This window comes from Aythya marila, assembly GCF_965140915.1.
Source record: "Aythya marila genome assembly, chromosome: 1".
Classification (NCBI taxonomy): domain Eukaryota; kingdom Metazoa; phylum Chordata; class Aves; order Anseriformes; family Anatidae; genus Aythya; species Aythya marila.
This window is the reverse complement of record NC_139042.1, coordinates 87,974,788-87,998,415: the sequence shown is the minus strand read 5'-3', so window position 1 is coordinate 87,998,415 and position 23,628 is coordinate 87,974,788. Positions and strand designations below refer to the sequence as shown.

The window sequence follows — 23,628 nt, the reverse complement described above, 5'->3', positions numbered from 1 at the left end:
TCTTCAAGCACTGCTCCCACACGGCTCCATCCCACAGGGTCCATCCATCCCCCAGGAGCAAACTGTTCCAGCACGGGTCCCCCACGGGTGGGCGGCAGCTCCCCCCAGACCCCGTGCTCCTGTGGGGGCTCTCCATGGGCCGCAGCCTCCTCCAGGCCACATCCACCTGCTCCACGGGGGCTCCTCCACAGGCTGCAGTGTGGAGATCTGCTCCATGTGGGACCCATGGGCTGCAGGGGGACAGCCTGCTCCACCAGGGGCCTCTCCACAGGCTGCCCGGGAACTGCTGCTGCCTGCCTGGAGCACCTCCTGCCCTCCTTCTGCACTGATCTTGGGGTCTGCAGGGCTGCTTCTCACTCCTCACTCCTCACTCCTCACTCTCCCAGCTGCTGTTGCAGCAGTTTTTTGTTTGTTTGTTTGTTTGTTTGTTTGTTTTCCTTAAATCTTCTCTCTCAGAGGCACAAACAACATTGCTTATTGGATGAGCTCTGGCCAGTAGTGGGTCCCTTTTGGAGCCTGCTGAAACTGCCCCATATCTAACACGGGGCAGCTGCTGGAGTCATCTCACAGAAGCCACCCCTCCAGCCCCTCACTACCAAAACCTTGCTATGTAAACCCACTACAAACTGAAACATACACAGGCATTCTGATGAAGAACTTCAAATAGGTCTGCACTTACCTGATGGTAATATAATAGGTTAACACTTAATCCATTAAAAAAAAAGAACAATATGGCATGTTGCATATATGGCAATATTTTTTGCCTCACAAGTAACCCTCCCCCCCATTGTTTAATATAGCTAGAAAAATACAAAAAATACTGAAAAAACTTCTCGTGAATTATGAGCAAGCACAATTTGTAACTAAAAAACATTGTTTCTGTTTCTGTTTTTTTTTTTTTGTTTGTTTGTTTGTTTTGTTTTTCTTCTCTATAAAATATTGAGATCTGCAGACCTTAAAAATGAGAGTAATCGTTATGCAAATTAAGATTGCTTTCTAACACCTATGCAAAATCATGATCAGTTAAAATATTCAACACTTGCAGGAAACCATCTAAATTAGAAACTAATCTGAAGATATTCACTCATGCTCACAGAAGTGCAAAAACAATAACTCTATTATGAAATGAGAAATAATTATTCCTGGAGTTACTTTTCAGAATGTTATACACCTAGGAAAAAAAAAGATTGACTGATTGACTAAGCCACAATAACACATCTCTGATGCAAAAATACTACACAAACTTGTTAATAGTTCTAAACTTTTATTTACATCTAAAAAATAACATGTTTGGATGTCAAATTACTCAGCAAAGGTTACGTTATTTCCCTGTATCTTGATCTAAATCACTAAGCAAATTAAGCATGTGTAGTCACACATAAACCAATGAACTTCAGTCTGAAGATTTCTTATGCAAAAATTATTTTTTGTGTTTCAAAACCTTGGTCCAACGTATTCAGTGAGGAAAACTGAGTCTGGATACTCTGGCAAAAAAAAAAATCTGTGGGAATTAAAATTGCATAATAAATATGGTCATGAAGAAGATCGTTTGATGTTGTTTATGCCCAGGTAGAGATATGATCTTTATTTGCTAGAATTGATAGCTAAATGAAGATAATGCTAACTAAAAAAGCAAAATGTTGAAAGATGTGTGGAATGCTTTTAAAAATATATATATATTTTTATCAGTTAGCTTAAAACATTAAATTATAGTTTATTCTGATTATAGATTATTGTACAAATCTAAGTAGAATGCAATCAAAGAGATTTTTGGGTGAATGAGAATCTTTTTGTTTTTTTCTGCTTTTTTGTTTGTTTCAATTTAATAACAAATAATAATGAAATAAGGAAAGTAAGAATGTTAAGAAGGGAATATGGATAAATGCAATAAAGGGGAATTCATCTACGAGGGATTCAGGCAGAGAGAGAGAATATGAGGAAATTAACTGAAAGGAAAAATGCAGAAATATATGAGGAATAACAAATGCTAGAGGCGGACAGTATATTTCATATACATGGATTCACAAACTTCCATTACATTAACTAAATGATACTGTGCTTTTGAGAAAGGCTTTCTAAGGCCCTATAGTAGTAATCTGTTTTAGCAGCAGAAATTTTCTTTAAAGAAGTGTTTTGAAAGGGAAAGATAAAACAAACAAAACAAACAAACAAAACAAGCAAACAAAAAAAAAAACAGAAAAATCAAATGTAAGAGAAAATTTAGAAAAGAAAAAAAAGAAATGTTGGTTGCTAGGGAAATAGGCAATGGTATGCAGGGTTAAGAAAAATGTGACTAGACTGGAATACTGCAGAGCCTTGAGGACATTGAGGATCAATGAGTACATTAACTACAGAAGGAGATCACTTCCTTATCCATTCATTTCTTTGTATTTAAGGTAGTTTGGTATCTGACATTTAACACTGTGTTATCTTTGCTGATAATGCTCTATGTACAGCATTTTTGTACCTATATGAAGAAATTCAGTGAAAGGCATATTCAACACCAGGTGTTTTGAGGCCTTGTGCTTATTTGTTTGCTTATTCTGCCCCTATTTTCATGTAGTTATTATATTTTACAGCAAGAAATAGATATTTACTTCTCACATGAGATTCATTTCTTACCTCCTGGAAGATACCCTTTACTACTGAAATGTTAGGATAGTCTTGGCTAAAAGGCTTCCTTTTTTTTTTTTTTTTTTTTTTTTTTCTTTTTTCTTTATTATGCTTATTAATCACTTTAGCTTTTGGATTGACTAGTTACTTGAAAACTGTATTAAAACTATTTGGTCTACTGTACAGTAATGTACAGTCTCTTCTGTCTGCTGAAGCTTTCACTGTACTTTTCACTACATGCTTCAACTAAATTCTCCTCTGCCTACTGAGTTCCAAGAGTGTGTGTGAAGACCCCAGGAAGACAGTGGAGAAGTAGGAAAAGGACTAGTTGGATTAGAGTTGAACAGGGTTATGAAGAAAGATCATAGAATCATAGAATCATAGAATATCCTGAGTTGGAAGGGACCCTTAAGGATCATCAAGTCCAACTCTTGACACCGCACAGGTCTACCCAAAAGTTCAGACCATGTGCCTAAGTGCACAGTCCAATCTCTTCTTAAATTCAGACAGGCTCGGTGCAGTGACCACTTCCCTGGGGAGCCTGTTCCAGTGTGCAGCCACCCTCTCTGTGAAGAACCCCCTCCTGACGTCAAGCCTAAATTTCCCCTGCCTCAGCTTAACCCTGTTCCCGCGGGTCCTGTCACTAGTGTTAATGGAGAAAAGGTCTCCTGCCTCTTGACACCCCCTTACGAGGAAGTTGTAGACTGTGATGAGGTCTCCCCTCAGCCTCCTCTTCTCCAGGCTGAACAGGCCCAGTGACCTCAGCCGTTCTTCGTACGTCTTCCCCTCAGGGCCTTTCACCATCTTCGTAGCCCTCCTCTGGACACTTTCCAACAGTTTCATGTCCTTTTTATACTGTGGTGCCCAGAACTGCACACAGTACTCGAGGTGAGGCCGCACCAGCGCAGAGTAGAGCGGGACAATCACCTCCCTTGACCTACTAGCGATGCCGTGCTTGATGCACCCCAGGACACGATTGGCCCTCCTGGCTGCCAGGGCACACTGCTGGCTCATATTCAACTTGCTGTCTACCACGACCCCCAGATCCCTCTCTTCTAGGCTGCTCTCCAGCGTCTCATCACCCAGTCTGTACATGCAGCCAGGGTTTCCCCGTCCCAGGTGCAGGACCCGGCACTTGCTCTTATTGAACTTCATGCGGTTGGTGATCGCCCAGCTCTCCAACCTGTCCAGATCCCTCTGTAAGGCCTTTACGCCCTCATTTGAGTCCACAACTCCTCCAAGTTTGGTGTCATCAGCAAACTTGCTCAAAATACCCTCTATTCCTACATCCAGATCATTTATAAAAATATTGAAAAGTACCGGCCCTAAAATGGAGCCTTGAGGGACCCCACTGGTGACCGCTCACCAGCCTGACACAGCCCCATTTACCATAACCCTTTGGGCCCTGCCCGTTAGCCAATTGCTCACCCATCGTATGATGTTTTTATTTAGCTGTATGGTGGACATTTTGTCCAGTAGGATCCTATGGGAAACCATGTCAAAAGCCTTGCTGAAGTCCAAAAAAATCACATCAGCTGGTTTCCCTTGGTCCACCATACGGGTGATCTTATCATAAAAGGAAATCAGGTTAGTTAGGCAGGACCTACCCTTCACAAACCCATGCTGGCTGGGACCAATGACTGCTTTGTCCCCCAGGTGCGCCTCAATAAGTCCGAGAACCAACTTCTCCATGATTTTACCAGGCACTGATGTGAGACTGACAGGCCTGTAATTGCTAGGGTCTTCTTTCTGACCCTTCTTGAAAATCGGCACAACATTTGCCAGCTTCCAGTCTACCGGGACCTCTCCAAATTCCCAGGATCGTTGAAAAATAATTGAAAGAGGTTCCGCGATGACGTCCACCAGCTCTTTCAGCACCCGGGGATGAATCCCATCCGGACCCATGGACTTGTAGGGATCCAGGTGGAGTAGCAAATCCCGCACATGTTCAGGGTCAGTTGGGAGTTTGTCATCCCCACCGTCCCCGCCCTCCAGCTCAGGGCACCCTGGGTCCCGAAGCCCATCATCGGCATTGAAGACAGAGGCAAAGAAGGCGTTAAGCGTCTCTGCTTTGCCTATGTCATCGTCTGTGAGGAGACCTTCCCTATCAAGGAGCGGCCCTATGTATTCTTTAGTTCTCCTTTTTCCATTTACATATCTAAAAAAACCCTTTTTATTTTCTCTCACAGACACAGCCAGCTTCAACTCTAGCTGTGCTTTGGCCACATGAACTTTCTCCCTACAAACACGAACAGCATCCCTGTATTCTTTCCATGACGCTTGGCCCTCCTTCCAGTAGCGAAACACTCTCTGTTTCCGCCTAATTTCCATTATTTCACAAGATTTTGAAGGTCAGCATTAGATGTCAGATGACTGATGTCATGACTGCTTAAAGTCCTGTCCTGTAGTTTACAAGTCTGTGTCCTGTGTTTTACAAGTCTGAAGAATATTAGATCAAGACGGAAAAAAATTTTTTTAGGTGCCTGGGCTGCAATGGATCCTTAGCCTTGAAGAATTATCAAAACTAAGGGGAAAAAAGAAAATAATCAGTGAGAGGATGTAATATGTTTAAATTCAGAACCTAGTAAAATAATTTATCTGGCATGAAGCTGCAAGTTTATGAGTGGCTGGGCTTTCATTCTGTGCTTTTGTTCTGTGATTTTGTTGATGTCCTTCATTAAATGACTACAAGTAAGATTGCAGCCTGCTGAGTGGGAACTGGGGAAGGCCTTTTAAATGAGTTCACTTGCATCTATCCACAGTAAGAAGTACTCTGTAATGAGGGCAAGCATTGGACAAGTATTTTTTCAGTCCAAACATCTTTCCATCATTGCTTTAATTTCCTCCTCTCTCATTGGGGTTTTTTAGAATGATCCTTTCCCTTGCCATCTCTATATCACCAAGTCTGCTGCAGCTTAAGCATTATCTGAGTGGATAGCTCAGATAGCTAGAGCTCCTTTAGGAATCCACAAAAGACTGCATACAGCCTCACAGGCCACTATCCATTAGATTTGTATCATCAGAAAAAAAAAATGTTTAATGAGCTGTTCTTCAGTGAAGTCAAACATATACTCACTTTCCAGAAATAAAAGGAAGGGACAAAAAGCTTCTCTAATGACCATGTGAAACTCTATTCCAGGACAGGTATGTCCAGCAGGCCTTTTATGGTATCTTCTACAGATGTTAGGGTCATGAATGTCTTTGTAATAAGTTCTTTTGAAGCTTAAATACTGGTTAGCTTTTTGCACTGAATTGTCAGTTAAATTCCTATGGTTCCCACTGTGTGAACATGTTATGATTGTCTTTTAATTTTCAGATGTAAGAAATCTATCAATTAGTTTTACATTAAATCCTAATAGTTGCAAAAATTCAGATTATTTTTTTCCAAATTCTACGATCAGTGTATAAAATCCTCGGAGTTTTCATGCTAGCATTCATAAGAGTCAGACAAAATAAAAAATAAAAAGGAGTGGTTTATTTCATTTTTTTCTTCTTAGACGTTATTTTAAAGTCACCAACACTTTAATTATATTGCTTTTTAAGAAGCAGCCTTACTAGCACTTAAAAATAAATAACAGTCAAATCACAGAAGTCTATAGTTCAAAAATCATACTGTTTTTCTAATATTGCTGCTTCAGTAATTCTGAAAGAGCTCTATAGCTCTATACCCTAATTCATATTATCTTTTGAAGGTCTTTATTTACACAAAGCAAAACACTTCAAGATTGATATTAACTGCCTTTCAAAACAAGATATTTTTAATACTTTGCAAAATTAATCTTGGAATAATGACCTCAAAACCATATTCTTACTCTTTTTTTTTTTTTAACTTAAATAATGCATAATATTATTCCTTATATATATATATACATAGTAATTGGAAGTTCTATTTCCTAGATCTAACCATCTGTGTATAAATAGCATGCTACTTCTTCTTCCTGGTAAGATAATTGATTATTTTTTTTCTGTGTTGAGTCAGATGTGGTTAAAATTCTTCCTGCTGCTCTGTATTTTTAAAACAGAGGTGGACTAATTGGGGTGTACTTTATATCTAGATGTATATTTTACAGTTTGAATTAGACTTCTAACTACACTAAAATGGTGATTTTTGAAAGATAACAAGTTCTTCATGGAAAAGGGTGGTTAGGCAAAGGAACTGGCTGCCCAGGGAGGTGGTACAGGTGCCATCCCTGGTGCCATATTTAAGGATGTGTGGTGGATGTGTTAGTGTTAGGTTGATGGTTGGACAAGATGATCTTAAGCATCTTTTGCAGCCTGAATAATTCTGCGATTCTATAAATGACTAGTATACAAAGTGCTGGCCTAAAGTTTTGAGGCATATTAGAACAATATACTATATGAAATTCAACATTACTTAAAGAAAATTATACACCTGTCTCCAATGTTTTATTCATTTCACAAATTTAATCTAAACTGGGAATTCTAAGAATCAATATAACCGTGAACATTTGACAATTTGGACATATTTTTAGCAGTTATTCACAACTTATTAATTTATTAATTTATTTATTTATTTATTTTCCTCTAGCGGCTGCCAGTTTGTGTAGACAGCACAAGTATTATGGAATTGTCTGGAATCAAATATTAATGTACTCACGAAGGCTTCCCATAGTATGATAATATGGCAGTCTCCAGGGTTTGCAGCTCTTATGAAAAATCTAATTACACTTCTCTGTTTTGAACAGCCTAAATCAAAACTAGATCAGCAGTGTTTCAAAACTTTCAAATGTTAGAACATATGAATACCTAATTTTTCCTTAGGTGTTTTAAATATTAAAATATTTTAAATAAATGGTTGATATAAGCATTGAACAGGTTAGAAAACAGACTGGAGTAGAAAAAAAATAAATTAGAAATATTTGATTTCTTAAGACTAAAAGGTACTATATTGAAATGTCTTTGGATACTAAAAGTACCTTGCAATTCACAACATTTCTTCCTAGTATCTCAACAGTAAAATAAACTTTTATTGAGCTGCACTTTGTGATAAAACTGCTGAAAGAAACATCTGCTCAACAGTTGTAATTTTCCCACTGTGGAACGCTTTAAATTATGTCATCTTTTCTCTCCCATAAAAAGTTAATTTTTATGTCTAAATCGTTGTCTTCTGACATGTCTAGCATGTCTGTTACAAGCCTTGGGCTGTATTGAAATCTGAATTCATGGCATAAACATATTTTTTGAAAAGAGAAACAACAAAGTATGGAACAATGTAGGATGATCCCAGGAATTTTATAAGCTGTAGGAAAAACGTTCATATTCAATTTCACTATAACAAAGTACACATAGTAATAAAAACCATTTATAACAGATGGATTAATACATGGAAATCCTGTATATTCAGTACTGAGTGTGTATATACCATGACCTCTAATTCTTTATGTTGGTTAATGTTATGTTAATGTATATCTGTGTAGCTCTTAGATCTACCATAAATCTTCCAGAGGTCTGTGTAAAGGATACAATCTAAAGATTCAGAAATGTTTTGATATAAGCTGATACACCTCTTAGGTCTAATCTCTGCGTTACAAAAATCTTGGCAACAAAAAATCAAGCTTCTTGTTAGCTGCTGAAGTAGTTAGAAGGATCATGAAGGATCTTGTTCCTTTCAGTAAAGGAGAAAGGGCTACATGCTTGGTAGCACACCTCCATGCTCTTCAGGGATGTATTCTGACACTGGGTAGCATGACAGATCAGCAAAACTGAAGTAACGTGTTCAGCAATCTCACAGTCTCTGCGGGATATAGACTTTTTATACTAAGAAGTGTGAAGTTGGCATTTTAGAATTCCAAACTGGAAGGCCTTGGGAATTAACTCCGGAGCTGACTATAGCCAGCATATACAGAGATGCATAAACGGGAATTCTGCACAGCACATTTTACTAAACTGTGCAAGTTCAAAATGGGCCCTGAGATATGTGGTCACAGTAAGATGAAATCTTCTGTAACATTTAGTGATGGTGGTAAAAGATTTTCCATCCATAAAACATGTAAAACTTTTAAACAGATTAGTAGTTTGAGATTCTATTCCTCATAGAAACATTCTCTTCTATGCACAAATTACTGTTTTATACTAAATACCAGTTTTCTCTGTTGCAGCTGAAAGAGGTGTTTTATTCAAGAAGCATAGCTATTTATTCTTATGCATTACTCCTTGGCCTTTTCATAGCTGCTGTGGGGAATAAGAGTGGCTGATAGCGGCATCTTTCTTCTTTTTCTGTAACGTGTTTCTCAGCTTGGTAGCCTTCAATGGCAATGATGTTCTCAATGAGATTTTTTTTTTGAGATTGTCTCAATGACATTGCTCAAAAATAGTACCACATTCTTGCGATTTACATTTGCCTTATGAAACAGAAATACCTCAACATAATGCAGAAGTGGTAGCCAGGACAATGCTGCTATCATTGTTCCCCTCTCCTAGGTAAATTTTCCAGCTTCCATTTTACCAGATACAACGTAGCATGCTATATGAAATTGGAAGATCTTGCTATGCAGTCAGGAGCAAATCAGTCAAATTTTGGGTAATTACTAGTTTCATTTATTTGTCATTTTTAATAAAAAAAGGCCAAGTTGTAACTAATATCTGTCCAACTGTGTGAGGTTTGAGTGCATGCAGATTGATCTTTTTCCCTTCTGTCATTTAGGTTTCTCTACAACAGTGGAATTTCTGTATGAATTACAGTATCAGTCAAATGAAATTAAATCTCAGCTTGAATCTTTAGTTGGTATGCATCTGATTCAAAGAGAACGGGATCCAGAATCTGGAATTATAACGCTGATATTTAATATAGTGTTTGCACCTAACAAACCAATGAGGTAGGTCCCTGCTCGTTATTACTAATTGAAAATGCAATAAGATTCAGTCTGATCACTACCTCCCTACACTGTTTTCATCACTTTTTTTTCACCTCTGAAATTTATTATTTTAAGTTTTCTCACTTGCTGCTTCTCATTATGATAACTTTGATATTAAAACCTATAGTATTTCTTTTTAATGCCGGCTAGATGATTCTGTTGGCTTATTGCTTTAGTCTCTGTGTGCATCAATTTACTTATAAGCATTAGAGTATTGAAAGTATTATGATTTCCAATGAAAATTAATTGTTCTCAACATTCATGGAACGCATACAGACTAGGTGGCTTGTCAGTTTTGATAAACTTTCCTAGACAAGCACTTTACATGTTCTTTGGTTGCATGGGATGGCTGAATTTGAAAACGAGTCTCTACTGCCCTAGTAACAATGGTAGTCTACAGAAAAAATATTACCTTCTTCTATAGTTGTGATAGACCTCTCTAAAAAGAAACTGAAAGAGATCCTTTTGAAGAGAGAGAAAAATTGCACCTTTCTTTGGAAGCAGTCAAGTGGGTACAGGAGTAAGCTAGAAAGAAGCTTGCCCAAACATGCAATAAATTCAGAGGTCAGCATTACCAGGGAGAGCAAGCAGTAGTCCCTGCTTGCTCTCCACAGTTGTGTGTACAGAGAAGGTATTTTTATGAGTCAGGATGGAACAGTGTTTGCGGTATTCCACAAGGTTATTGAAATTAAGAACAAACCTTTAAGGAAGACTATCCACCCACTCCACACAGTGTTGTTGTGTCAGAGGGGAGATTAATTTTGAAACCTTTTTGTCTTCTACTCTACCCTTTTTTGTGTGTTTTGTTGTTGTTGTGGTTGTTACTGTTGTTGTTGTTTTGTTTGTGAGTGTTTTTGTTTGGATGGTTTTGGTTTTGTTTGTTTTTAATCTTTATGTACTTGAGAACTATAAGGGTTGGTGTAGAGTGCTGAAAGACTGTAGCTAAATTATTTTTTTTCATCATCAGAATCTACAGAGTACTTAGTACATACTAAGACAGATCTATTTAAATCTAATACGAACAGCTAACATGTTCTGCAATAAATTCACCTCTAACACCACAACAACTAAAGAATAACAAGTAAACCAAATTGAGTTATATTTGTGTAACCCAATGGAGTAAACAGAAGAATCATATTTCTTGGCTGTGCCCATCATTTTGTTTTCGTATTATGTCTTTTTTTCTTTTGCTCTACATACTTTTTTTCTTTTGCCTACATTACAGTCAAAGGGTGACAGCTACTTACTAAACCATGTAAAATTAAGAACATACTCCATTTTAAAGCCATTTGTATTTTCATTTTTCTATAGTATTGTTCTGCACACTTGAAGATTATTTTGGATATTATTTTACTGAGTATATGTTTTATAATAAAATTAATGTTTTTTGTCTGGAATTTTAAGGAATGAAGGAACTCTAGTAGTACACTGCACTACAGGAGGTATTTGGAAGTTTCCAATGCTGTTCATTGCTACAGAGCCAGAAGTGGATGATGTCATCAACATTGAAGCAATTGGCCTAAATAAGGAATCTATTGTTGATTTTAAGCTTACAAGCCAGACAAGGTAAAATATTTATGATGAAATGTTTATGTAGTTTTCTGTGGATTAAATTCACACTCAAAACAGATTTGGGAAACAGAAGCATACCTGAACTGCATCTATTTCAGTAATACGTCATTACTTTCAAGTGCTGCATTGTATAGCTAGCAAATGGGATATTGAAGCTATACTGTAAGAAGCACAAATATTCTGCATATTAGTATATAGCCCCTTAAGAGAAAAATTATGTAATAGATCCAAATGTTTTTGTTTTAAGTAAGGTTTTGCCCTAAAATGCTTTTCAGTGTAAAGTATGGAACACAATGCTAAGGAAGGTGTGACAAGATACTAAAGGCTTGCTATTAAATGCTTAAAGCTTTCAGTAATGGATTGTTTTTCAAAGTACTTTATACTTCAAGCAAGTTAAAAACAATTCTTTGCATTATGCTTTATTTTATTTTATTTTATTTTTAATGTGCAGTTCTTTTGAAGGCATTCCTGTTTTATTATGTATGGATATTATGAATTCATCTGTACCCTGCCCTTTCACTGCATAACATTGTCAGATTCATCACTACTTTGTTACTGGTCTACGTATACTATTTAAAAGTTCTGCAGAAATATCTGTTAATACAATTTTCAAATACATTTCATCATTTTCTTAGCATTTCCTAACGTTGTAAAGAACCCATAGTGTTATTTGTATACAGCAGGAAGTCAATGAATAAAACGTGTGTTATTAATAAGTAAGTTTTAAATAGTAAACAGTGAACCTGAAAGACAGTCATGATGCTTAAAATCAAACTAGTTCATGAATTTTTATTTCTTTTGGTCATTACTTTTTTTTTGTTTTTATTTTTTTTCCTTTTTACCATACATCTAGAAAGCTGTGGTGGTTTTACTCAGCTGGGCAGCCACCTGCTCTCTCACTCCCCTTCCTCAAAGGGAAAGGGGAGAAAATATCACAAAAAGGTCTCAAGGGTTGAGATAAGGACAGGGAGATCACTTAACAATTGTTGCTATGGGCAAAACAGACACGGAGTAGGGAGATTAGTAACATTTATTGCCTATTATTAACAAGCTAGAGCAACGAGAAACAAAGAAAAACTAAAACCACCTTCCCCCCATCCACCCTCTTCCACCTCCTCCCCTCAAGCAGGGCAGGGAAATGGGGGAATGGGGGCTGCGGTCAGTCCCTGATGCTGTATTGATATACATACAGATCTCCACTGCTTCTTCATGGTCCTTCCCTGCCCCTGCTCCACGTGGGGTCCCTCCCACGGGATGCCGTCCTTCCCCAACTGAGCCTACGGGGGCTGCCCACAGGCAGCAGCTCTTCAAGCACTGCTCCCACACGGCTCTGTCCCACGGGGTCCATCCATCCCCCAGGAACAAACTGCTCCAGCACGGGTCCCCCACGGGTGGGGGGCAGCTCCCCCCAGAACCCCTGCTCCTCCGTGGGCTCCTCTCCATGGTCGGCAGCTCCGGCCTGGGGCCTGCTCCTGTGGGGGTTCTCCATGGGCCGCAGCCTCCTCCAGACCACATCCACCTGCTCCACGGGGGCTCCTCCACCCATGGGGGGGCTGCAGCGTGGAGATCTGCTCCATGTGGGACCCATGGGCTTCAGGGGGGGGACAGCCTGCTCCACCAGGGGCCTCTCCACAGGCCGCAGGGAAACTGCTGCTGTGTGCCTGGAGCATCTCCTGCCATCCTTCTGCACTCACCTGGAGGTCTGCAGGGCTGCTTCTCACTCCTCTCTAAAGGATTGAGATTATTATTTTTTTTTTTCCCTTTCTTAAATCTGCTCTCCCAGAGGTGCAAACAACATTACTTATTTGCTTGGCTCAGGCCAACAGTGGCTCCCTTTTGGAGCTGATTGAAACTGGCTGTTACTTAACACAGGGCAGCTGCTGGATTCTTCTCACAGAAGCCATTCCTCCAGCCCACTGCTACCAAAACCTTGCTATGTAAACCCACTACAAAAGCATGCCAAATATACTGATGGATAAGTAATTTTCATGGTAGATACATGGTTTTGAAGCATCCCCAGCAAGAAGTGTCTTTGGTTCTAGCAGACTTTTTAAAGAGCTTATTTCCAAAAGCTGTGCACCTGAGATGGACTGTTGTTCCAGCTTTTAGATGGCTGTCAGTTTTGATAATTACTGAGGACTCTGAAAAAGGCTACTATCACAGTGTTCAAGGTAACTGCTTCAATAGAATGGGCTGTTTCAGGAATAAAAGTGAAGCAATTACTCTTGCAATACTGTAAGCTCCTGGTAGGTGTTTGATAGTAGCGAAGAGAGCTAATGTTCTCTATAAAAGGTACTATAAAGCCTGAGTCATTATAGTTATATAAAGAAGGAGCCATGATGGAACACAAATTCTCTTTTTCCCTTAAACAAATTTCAAATTTATTTTACATAAGAAGTATTTCTCCAATATGTTTCAAAGACAAAACATAAAGCTTGCATGTAGTGAATATATTCCTGGAGAAGAGGAGGCTCAGGGGTGACCTTATCGCTCTCTATAGGTACCTCAAGGGAGGCTGTAGCGAGGTGGGGGTTGGTTTGTTCTCCCACATGCCTGGTGACAGGACGAGGGGGAATGGTCTTAAATTGAGCCAGGGGAGTTTTAGGTTAGATGTTAGGAAGAACTTTACTGAAAGGGTTGTGAGGCATTGGAACAGGCTGCCCAGGGAAGTGGTGGAGTCACCTTCCCTGGAAGTCTTCAAAAGACGTTTAGATGTAGAGCTTAGGGATATGGTTTAGTGGGGACTGCTAGCGTTAGGTCAGAGGTTGGACTCGATGATCTTGAGGTCTCTTCCAACCTAGAAATTCTGTGATTCTGTGATATTGAAAATAGTGTGAACAACTGCTCTGTGAGATTTATATGCTTTATCTTACCCTTGACTTGCTTAGGATCTTTTTGGTGGTTGAAGTTTTGTTACAGAAATAGAACACTGAGCCAAACAAAATGTGGCGTACAGGATCTGCAGTTTAAAAGCAATTACATAAGAAACCTGTATATTACAGGTGTAATTTAATGCTTGAATAACTCAAATGACTTAGATTAAAAAGAAAACAGAAATATTGAAATGTGTTTTAAAGTTTCAGTTGGGGTATAGAGTGCCATTCTTTAAGTCTTCCTGAAAAAATGGTCACTCCGTTGAAGTAAAAAATTAGTAACCCATTCCCATAAAGAAGCAGTTCATGTATGTAAAAGAGGTGTCCTATACACCTCTGTTGCCCCTATCTCCCCTGTCTCCAACCCACTCCCTTCTCTTCCCCCAGTGACTCTCTGTCTTTATTTCTTACGATAGATAGTGCCTCATGGCACTTGTTCATTGAGAGTAATTGGGAGGGAAAACGGAGACAGTTTTCTAAGTAACCTGCTAGAAAGAATATATATTTTTTGCTGTGTCCTTTTCCCCCTCTGCTATTTGCTACTTACAGGATAGAGTTATTGCATTGGCTTCACTTATAAAACTTCTGCATCTTTTGGGGGTGGTAGGTTGCATAGTGATGCAACAACAAGAAAAATATATTTGAGAACCACAGACGAAATAAAGGCTTAATATCTTAATAAGGACAGATTAAAATTCTCATTTAAATACCAAGTCAAACGGTCCACAGAGTACCGTTGGTGGCTACTACAAACGTATGAAGCCAATGGTTTTAGCTTTCTTTTCTATACAGCTGCTGCAATTGAAATGCAGGCTTCTTTTAATTTCACTTCTCCCCAGCAAAATTTAAACTCGTATGAAGTATTTTGGAGTAAATTAATGATTTCCCAACTTACCCATAGCCGCATTTGGTGTAGTTGCTTCACAAATAATTAAAAGTTATAAATGAGTTGCTCTGCTGTTCACAATGATCTACGATAATGAAAGCTCTGAGTCCATGCAAATAGTACATTTAAATAGTGCTCACATGCCTCCAATGAGCAACATCTGCATCAATAACTAACAACAGACACTGAGATGCAGCTATACAGTTTTGCTGTATGAAAAATAAAAATCATATATATTTTTAAAAACTGTCTACACATTTGACAATTAACCTTTCTTGGTATTTGTCATAAATGTAGGTTTAATTCAATACCAGCTGAAATCTTTTGGCAACATTTCCGCAGAGGTAATTGGCTTTGGTACAAACCTCTAATATTTGTTTTATCATTAGTGTTTGGCTTAGTAATAAATGTATTATTGAATGACAGTGATTTATGGATTGTCAACAGTATAAACCAAAAAGAATAGATAAAATGTTTTACCTGTAAATAAAAGTTGAAGAAACTTGTTTGATATCCAGTTCAAATTATTGTTTTATTTCTATACTGGTCTGTGAAATTGAAACATGGGATAAGTTTTCTGAAATTGATGCTTATGTTTAAGCAAAGTGTCCTTTCAGTATTTGTTTTATTGAAAATAAATTCTTAATATACTTTTAATAAATTTTATTGTATTGGGATCAGTACTATTTTATTAATACAAAACTGTTTTCTTGAGAATATTTACTACTTTGTATTTCAGTACAGTGGTGTTTTGACAGCTGGATGTTATTTCTTCACATTTAAATAGTTGTATGCAGCTACAGCAGAATGCTACCATATACATATGAACAATATGTTCACTTTATTTTTTTTTTTTAATTACATTAGTTCTGAATGTTTAGTCAAGATGGTGGATAATTCTCTCTTGCCCTTTCTATCTGTTTATTTCTCACATAAAGAGCCTCCTTTCACCAATGTAATTCTAGCTTTCCATGTGATTGTTCTAATCATATGTCATTTCCCATATCCAGTATCTGTCCTTCCACCCCAGCCGCTCATTCCAATCTTGTGTTTATCACAAACAGGGTATTTGCTACATTAAGGCAAGTTCTCCAGTGAACTCAAAGTATGCTTCAGAAAAATATACTTAGGCAGCACCACCTGTTACAAAAGCAAGAAGCATCGTATCGATACATGTATGGTCTCCACAGAGTGGTATCTGCAAAATCCAAGATTCTACCTGATTACGGCAATTGAGCTATAATAAAAAGAGAACCAAACAGGTCAACAGGGGAATGAGAAGATGAATTTAGGATTTAGAATAACTGCATATGAAGACTTAGTTATCTTACCTACATTTCATATTTTGAACACCATTATGGATATTTTCCTTACTTCATCTATGCGCGTTTCCTAGTACACAGAATAAACGTTCAATAAAAAAAATAAATCCTTTATCAAACAACATAAATTTTAATGTTGACTGAAGAATAGTGAGCAACCGATTTTTTTTCTGTACCTTTCCTAATTGCAAAGGAAAAGCAAAAAAGTTAAAACTTTGAGAAATATTTCTATTTTACTATAATCATGGCTCTAATTCGTTAGGATTACCATGAGCCAGGATTATGTACGCTGCAACAAAATGCATTCATCAAGTTTTCAGTACACTCACCCTTGCCCTCCTTTTTAAGTTGCTGTGCACATTACAGGCTTGGATTCCTACATCAGCCCCCTTGTTACCAAGTTCTGTGAAATTCTACCATTATTTTAGAGAATTCTTTTTCTTAGTATCTCCCACATACTGTCAGCTGCAAAATATAAAAGTTAATTGAGCTTCATTTTGGAGTCTCAACGTAGACTGGTAGAAAATATTAACAATACAGCAGTTATAATCATCCTTCTTAACAGTACAATACCTGGCATTTAACACATTTAGCCAGGAGCTGTGTCTAGCCGTGGGACCTGGACCTCTTCAAGCCAGAAAAGTCAGTTCATCTATTTGCATGCATAGTACTCCTGGGTAGAATGGAAATGAGACAGAAATCTTAACATGTCGTGAAGATAAAAATTCTAGCTCCTGCTTTGATTTTACAACATGTGCACAGCAGAAGTGATGTAATATCTAGAAAAACATTCGCTGACAGTTACTTGTCATGCACCGTTTCTTTGTATTTTTGAAAGTCCTTTGATTTTGAAGCAGTATTTCTGAAGCAATATAGTTATGATTGGAGTTAAATCTTTTCTGATGTCCAGAGATCAGGATTTAGAGTGGTCAATTAAACCAGAGTTGCTTGTGACACATAAAAGAACCAATTTTGATGAATGATGAGGATCTCTTTTTTTTTTATTAATAGTCAATATTTATAGAAGAGAAATCATCTAGCTCATGCCAACTATCACTAATAATTTTATAGAATTTGATAACTATATAGTAACATTTCTTGTGACATCCAACAGATGTTAACTACAAGTGACAATAAGTTTATTTAGGATAAAGTATTTTTGGAAGCTCGTTGCAACATTTTCAAATGGGATTTCTATCCTTTGTTTCATTAAGAATTCATACACTACAAATTAAGAGGTTATGTTATTTTTCTTTTATTTTCTTTTATTTAAAAAATACATTTTATCTGTGGGTTGTTTTTAAACTATAGTTTGCATAATACTGATTTTGTAAAATAATAAATTTCTGTAGGAATAATTTACTGCTTCTCTAGTTTGAGGAAGAGGTAAGTAAATATTAAAGTTATTTTGAGTCTTAGTTTAATGAAGACCTATATTTTGAGTTTTGCTGTGCCCATTTATTTTATAGGCTTTTGCAGTGAGATCTCTATGGGATTATAAATTTTAAGGTTTTATTTATTTGAAGACTTAAGGTGTTATTCACTACTAGTTTACTAATTTAAAAATTATTTAAAAATGAGAGCACTTATGAGCATGAACTGCTATTTAAACTACTATGAAGTAAAGATTAAAGGAGTAATTATAAATGTGTCTATTAAATACTAACTCAATTTCCACTCTTCCTGTTGCCATGATTTCATTGTCCAATTATTATTTAAATTCAAATTACTATTCACTCTTGTTCATTATTTGAATAAGGGGAGAGGGTATATTATCTGACAGCAATATAAAACTGTTGATTGTAGTTATGGAACACAAAGTTGGGAAGACAAATTTACTTCCTCTGGCTTGTATGGCCTCTACACTTGTATTTACTAATTCCTTTGTGCTTGGTTCTTATGCATTTTCAAAACTCTGCATATCATTAAACTTTATCGCATATGTTAGTATCTGCCACTCTTGAGTTAAACAAAAGCCTTCTTGTAAAAAATATAGAAAGTCTCATCACTGTCTTTCATGGCTGTGAAATGAGAAGCCAAACGTTAACTCCAGAGTGGTTTCACCTGAAGCAGTAATCAAAGAGAAAAGGAGGAATTAATTTTTAATTATTTTAGGCCACAAAATTATTAATTTTTAATTATACATTAAACACACAGACACTGAAAAGAATAATGTCTGAAATTCAGTGCTATTCTGGGAACTTTATGTCCAGCTTTTTGTGTACAAGAGAAAATGACAATGACAAGCAATTTACTTATGCTAGCAAGTTAGCCAGGGTGCCAGATCATATCCCCAATGTGAACATCAGTGAAAACACTGTTTTTGTTTTTCTTGAGAAGCCATCTTTAGATATACTTATAACACACAAAAAGAAAAAAAAAAAAGATTTATCAGTAGAGGCACTGTGAAAGGTTCCTGTATCTGAATGTGCATGAATAAAATATTAATCATTAGTTCTTGTACTGTTAGCCAAATCTTTCTTTTTTGGTCTATCATATTATGGCTATACATTTAATTTGCCAGAATTTCTAGTTTCCTTACTGGACATAGCTACCACTTTGAGGAACTTTTTATGTCCAATATATGACTTGATTGGTTTGTTTAAAACTTCCAGACTGGGGGAGGGGAGGGAGAGGAAAGGAGGATGTTTTAGGTACGTATATATGTGTTCATATATGTCTGTATGTGCATGCATATATGTTTTACTCATCACACAAAAAAATGCAGCTGCATCTACTGTCTTGTATCAATACAAAGCATGCAGATCTTTTTTTGAAAGCATTTTATTAGTTTTTCTCTATTTTTCTTTCTGAAAGTTATATTCTGACAAATTTGATGCAAGAAGATTTTTTTCTCTTACTTGGCAAATATCTTGTGTGCACAGTTGTAGATTGGTTTTGTGACAGTTTCATTTAAATTGTCTTGTTCCCTTGCCAGGACTTAAACTATAGATTTTTCTCATGTGAACTCTCTGACTGTTCTAAGGAATTATTTATGGTGTCTGAAAAAAATCTGCTGTTGCATCACTCCCTGCTAAGATGCAATTTCAACAGGAATAAGGTCTTTATTTTCTTTTCTGTCTTTTTTGTGTTCTATGCATGCAGCCTCTTCCATCTCCCTTAACATTTAGTCACTGTTTCTGTAGTCTAAGTCACACTTGTACGTTTTATGAACACAAAATGTGTTTATTAGGGCATGTCATCCCTAAGTGCTTACTAGAAAACAGACTGAACAGGAGACAATGAAAGTGTTTTCTTAAAATGTTCCTATATCTAGTCAATAGAGCAGTTTTGTTGGAAGTGAAGACTTGTGTTCAGGTTCATGTTTACAGAACCAGGGTTTGAGTAGTTATCTCAGACATTTTCGATGAGTGATCTACTCTGCTACTCAGTTTAAGAGTAGCATCCTTTCTCATCCTGTGCTTGTCCTTTATTTTGTAGGTATGCTTTAAGCATTCGTACCTGAGCAGGTCTTATAGGAAATACTGATGTGAAGACTCAAGGCTTAGATGCTATATACATGGGAACTCAGGCCATTGTAAGCTTAGTGCTATAAACTCAGCTGCTCCCCTTTTTAGGTACCACCAAAAGAAAATGTCAGAATAAGCTTAATGTCTCAAAACCTGAAATGTGTTTTCAGACGTTCAGTTCTTTTGACCACTTTGATGTCAACCAAAGGAAAAGTTAGGCTCAATCCTCTAATGCATTGGAGCTTGGTAGCACTGCTAAATCTCAGTTAACTTTCTGAGGAGGTGGAAGCTTTTTGGTTTCCATTTTCTGCACTTGCACTGTTTTCTTCTACAAACTCTCAGTTCGACTTTTTTTTTTTTTTTTCTGACAGTATTTTAGAATTTAAGAAAACCTTCCGTGAGAACATACACAAAAGGAGAGCTATTTTAAACTATTTTTAAACAACATGACCCAGCATACCATGCAATGAATAGCACTTCCCGTAAATATGTGGGACATTTCTATAGAGATTTGAATTGTCATAAAATATTAAATTCCATTGCATTGTGAGTGTTTTTTTTTTTTTTTTTGAAAAGCAGTGTTATTTCTGGAGCAACAATCCATGAATAAAAAGATTTGAACAGCGTTCTTGTCTGAGATGCTGTTAGTTTTTCATACTTTAAGTTTTATCAACTAAAAATATTTTCCTTCTAAGTGTGCGCAGTATTTGCACTGTTACACTGTGATAGATTGTTGTGAATTATTTCTTGACCATGTCATCAAATTTCTAGTTTTAATTTCTTTTGTTCTTTTTCTGTCTGGAATAGAGTTGTCCTCGGAAATGTATGTAAAAACTAAAGGGAACTTGACAGGAAAATGCAATATATATGTATTTTCATGCTTAGAATGCTTATGACAACTGATCTGTAAGAAACTGTGATAAATAGGCTTCATGTTGGAATTGTCTAAAGATTGTTTGGTAGTGCGCAGCCACTCTTTTTACCAGGAATAAGACGTTTTCTTTTGGTGCAACGGTACTGCCATGAAGCTAGCAATTAGACAAGATCAATAGTAGTACCTGTGACAAAAATTCTTATGAGACTGCAGTTGTACAATAGTATCAGTAGAGGAACATGATTATTGTTATTGCAGTATCTCAAAGTATTTGGTCTGTGAGACATGACAAATTTTGAAAACTGATAGAAAACTATATTTCTCCATATATTCATTTCAAGCCTTTCAAACTCACTCCTAATTTATTAGTACTCCATCAGACTGCAAATTCAGTTCTAGTCATAAATCTTAACAAAATGGGTGGCTTGTCAGTTTTATTTGATTAGGGATTGGAAAAGTGGGGGGTTTTAAATAGGGTAAGTATATTTTCTACTCTGACATTAAATTTATTTTGATAATTCACATTACACTTTTACACTTAAAAATCAAACAAAAAAACAGATGTTATAATTATTCTCTAGTTATTATCATATTTATAACAAAATATATTTTAAACGGAAGACTAGTATGCAGATCCCTACATATAAAGATTATAAATATTTATAATTAAACGTAAACAATTACTATAAAAAATTATTCTGTAAGTAATAATGCTGTTATTGTTCAAGCATTTCATGGGCTGCCACATTTCCTAAGTCATGCCACATGGTGGCCTGAATGTTTAAAAATAAAAAATTATTATTATAAAAATTATATTATTATTATATAATATATTTAATATATTTTATTTATATATAAGATTAATATATTTTATATAATAATATTATTATATAATATATTATTATTTTAAAAATAAATTGTATTAAGATATTGCAAAAGGCACAATAACCTCCTTTGCTTTCCTGTAGGTACCCTGAGCCATTCACTGCATACTTCCTGGCGGGCAGTGATCCTGACTTTGTTGTACTGCCACAAGCTGGAGAACTTCTTCCAGTGGGCACTGTTGGAACCCATATAACAGTGGGATTCAAGCCAAGAATGTATGGCAAGAAGCATAAAGCAACACTTGTAATTCAGGTAAGTCTTCCTAGATGCAATACCCAAATATACTCTCTCCATTACTCAGGACTGGAAGGGAAAAATAATCTTATACAAAAAAAGCAGTACTAAAACATGCAAAAGCACACTGTAATTATTTTGCTACTCTTCACTACAGACAAGAATAAAATAAAATAATGAAAATTAACTCATGACAAGTTGGAAAAACTTACATTCTAATTTTAATTTCTTTGTTATCCCTTTGCCATCAGCACCAGAAACGGATACGTATCATAATGCATATAAAACAACTACATATACAACATGACAGAATAACTTTTAACAGGGTAATAATAAAAAAAATCATATTAAGAATAAGTGGAAAATATGTGAGTAATTGAATATATGAGACCTAAGTTAAGGCACTAGAAGGTAGATACTAAACTGTAAAAGGCAAATTTCAGAAGAAGAAGCTAGGTATAACTTCATATAAAAAAAAAGCTTCAAAATAAACAAAAAGAATTTTTAGCCAAGTAGCTTCTGAGTCTGAAGGTCAGAAAACATCACAAGACATTTTTCTTTCAGTAGTAAAAATGTTCTTTTTACTTCAGGAATGTTTTTTTAAGTCATTCTTTAAAAGGAAAGGGTTTGTCCAAAATTTATAGTACTGGAGAACACCTGAAACTCTCTGCAAATAATGGTTTGCAGTTGAAATGCACACTTCACTGCATGCTGGCAATGTCTTTGGGTTACTGTATTAGAAGTGAAACAGCAATACTGATTTAAAAATTAGATGGTCAAAATAAAACTGATAAAAAGATGCATGACAAATATCTATAGTGTTTTCTCTCTGAGTGGTAACATGCACAACAGGAATAAAAAAGAGAAATCCTAGGGAAACAGGAAGGCCATTTAATCCATCAGATTTTTTTTGCTTTTGTTTTGTTTTTTACTGGATTAGACATTTGATCAATTCATTTTTTTTTTTTTTTTTTACATAAACAGCAGTGTTCTTTATATCTCTTGCATTTGAAAAACAAAATAACTGGCTGAATCCACTGTGTTCTTTTATATTATACAATGCTATATAACACATATGTACACCTCAGAAACTTCTAATGTAGTTCAGGAACAAAACTCCTGTTATTAGGCATAGCACATTAAAATGTACTGGCCATATTTGTCTTTGGTTTAACTTCCATTGAAAATAGAGCTTCTACGTGACGAATTTGTCTGCAATGGGATATGCATCATGGTCAAAGATTTGCTTTCTAAGAACTCACTCACTAATCCAAAATTTTCTTTTAGGAATTTATGAGTACAGATGGGCTTTGAGTAATTGGATTTTTAATTTCCACACCTCAGTCTCAGGTTATGATCTAGGCAGATGGCTCTTTACATCTCCACCTGTGCTACTGCGCATGGGTATAGGAATTCACTCATACATATTATTGTCATAGGTACTATCTTGTCCAATCTACTCCTGAATGTTAAAAAATTTATTAATGACTCTTCATGGCTTATACTCTCTTTATTTTTGCTGATAATCCTTTGGGGGTATACTAGAATTCATTCTTTCCTCTCCACAAAATCTTTTGGTCATGTAGTTCTAATAAAAGCTGTAGCACTTGTGACTGTAATTCTGCTGGTGACTCTCAACAGCTACCTGAAAGAAACTTGACTACTTGTTGAGAATACCAGATACTCATTTCTGCCTTTGCCTTTCCTGTTAGTTCAAATAATTATCATTACTGACCCTGAAGAAGACAGATTTAGTTAGATGGCAAAAACAGTATTAAATCACTCTTATTTGGGGAATAATAATGAAAGTGGTGAAAAACAATGTTGGACCTAACACTGAAGAATCTCTTTTGCATGTATTCTTTCAGCAAGGTATTGACAGAGGCTTTGAACTGTTCTTAAAAGCAGCAAAGGTGTTTTTACAGTATTGTGTCTCTTCTGATACTGCCATACTACAGACTACAGCGATCTTCCTGTAAAATTTCCTTTGCACTTCTGGGGATAAAGTCAGAGTCCTAACACTA

At 36.4% G+C, this 23,628-nt stretch overlaps 1 protein-coding gene across 1 annotated transcript in view; it reads left to right on the top strand.

The window, feature by feature from the left end:
• The window catches only part of CFAP47 (cilia and flagella associated protein 47), a gene marked incomplete at both ends in the record, with an annotated part of 301,646 nt that overhangs the window by 266,091 nt on the left and 11,927 nt on the right, over nt 1–23,628 (top strand). The window contains 3 exon segments of the mRNA XM_082784753.1: nt 9,278–9,449; nt 10,893–11,054; nt 21,454–21,622. Of these exon segments, the coding sequence (XP_082640879.1) occupies nt 9,278–9,449; nt 10,893–11,054; nt 21,454–21,622 (503 nt within the window).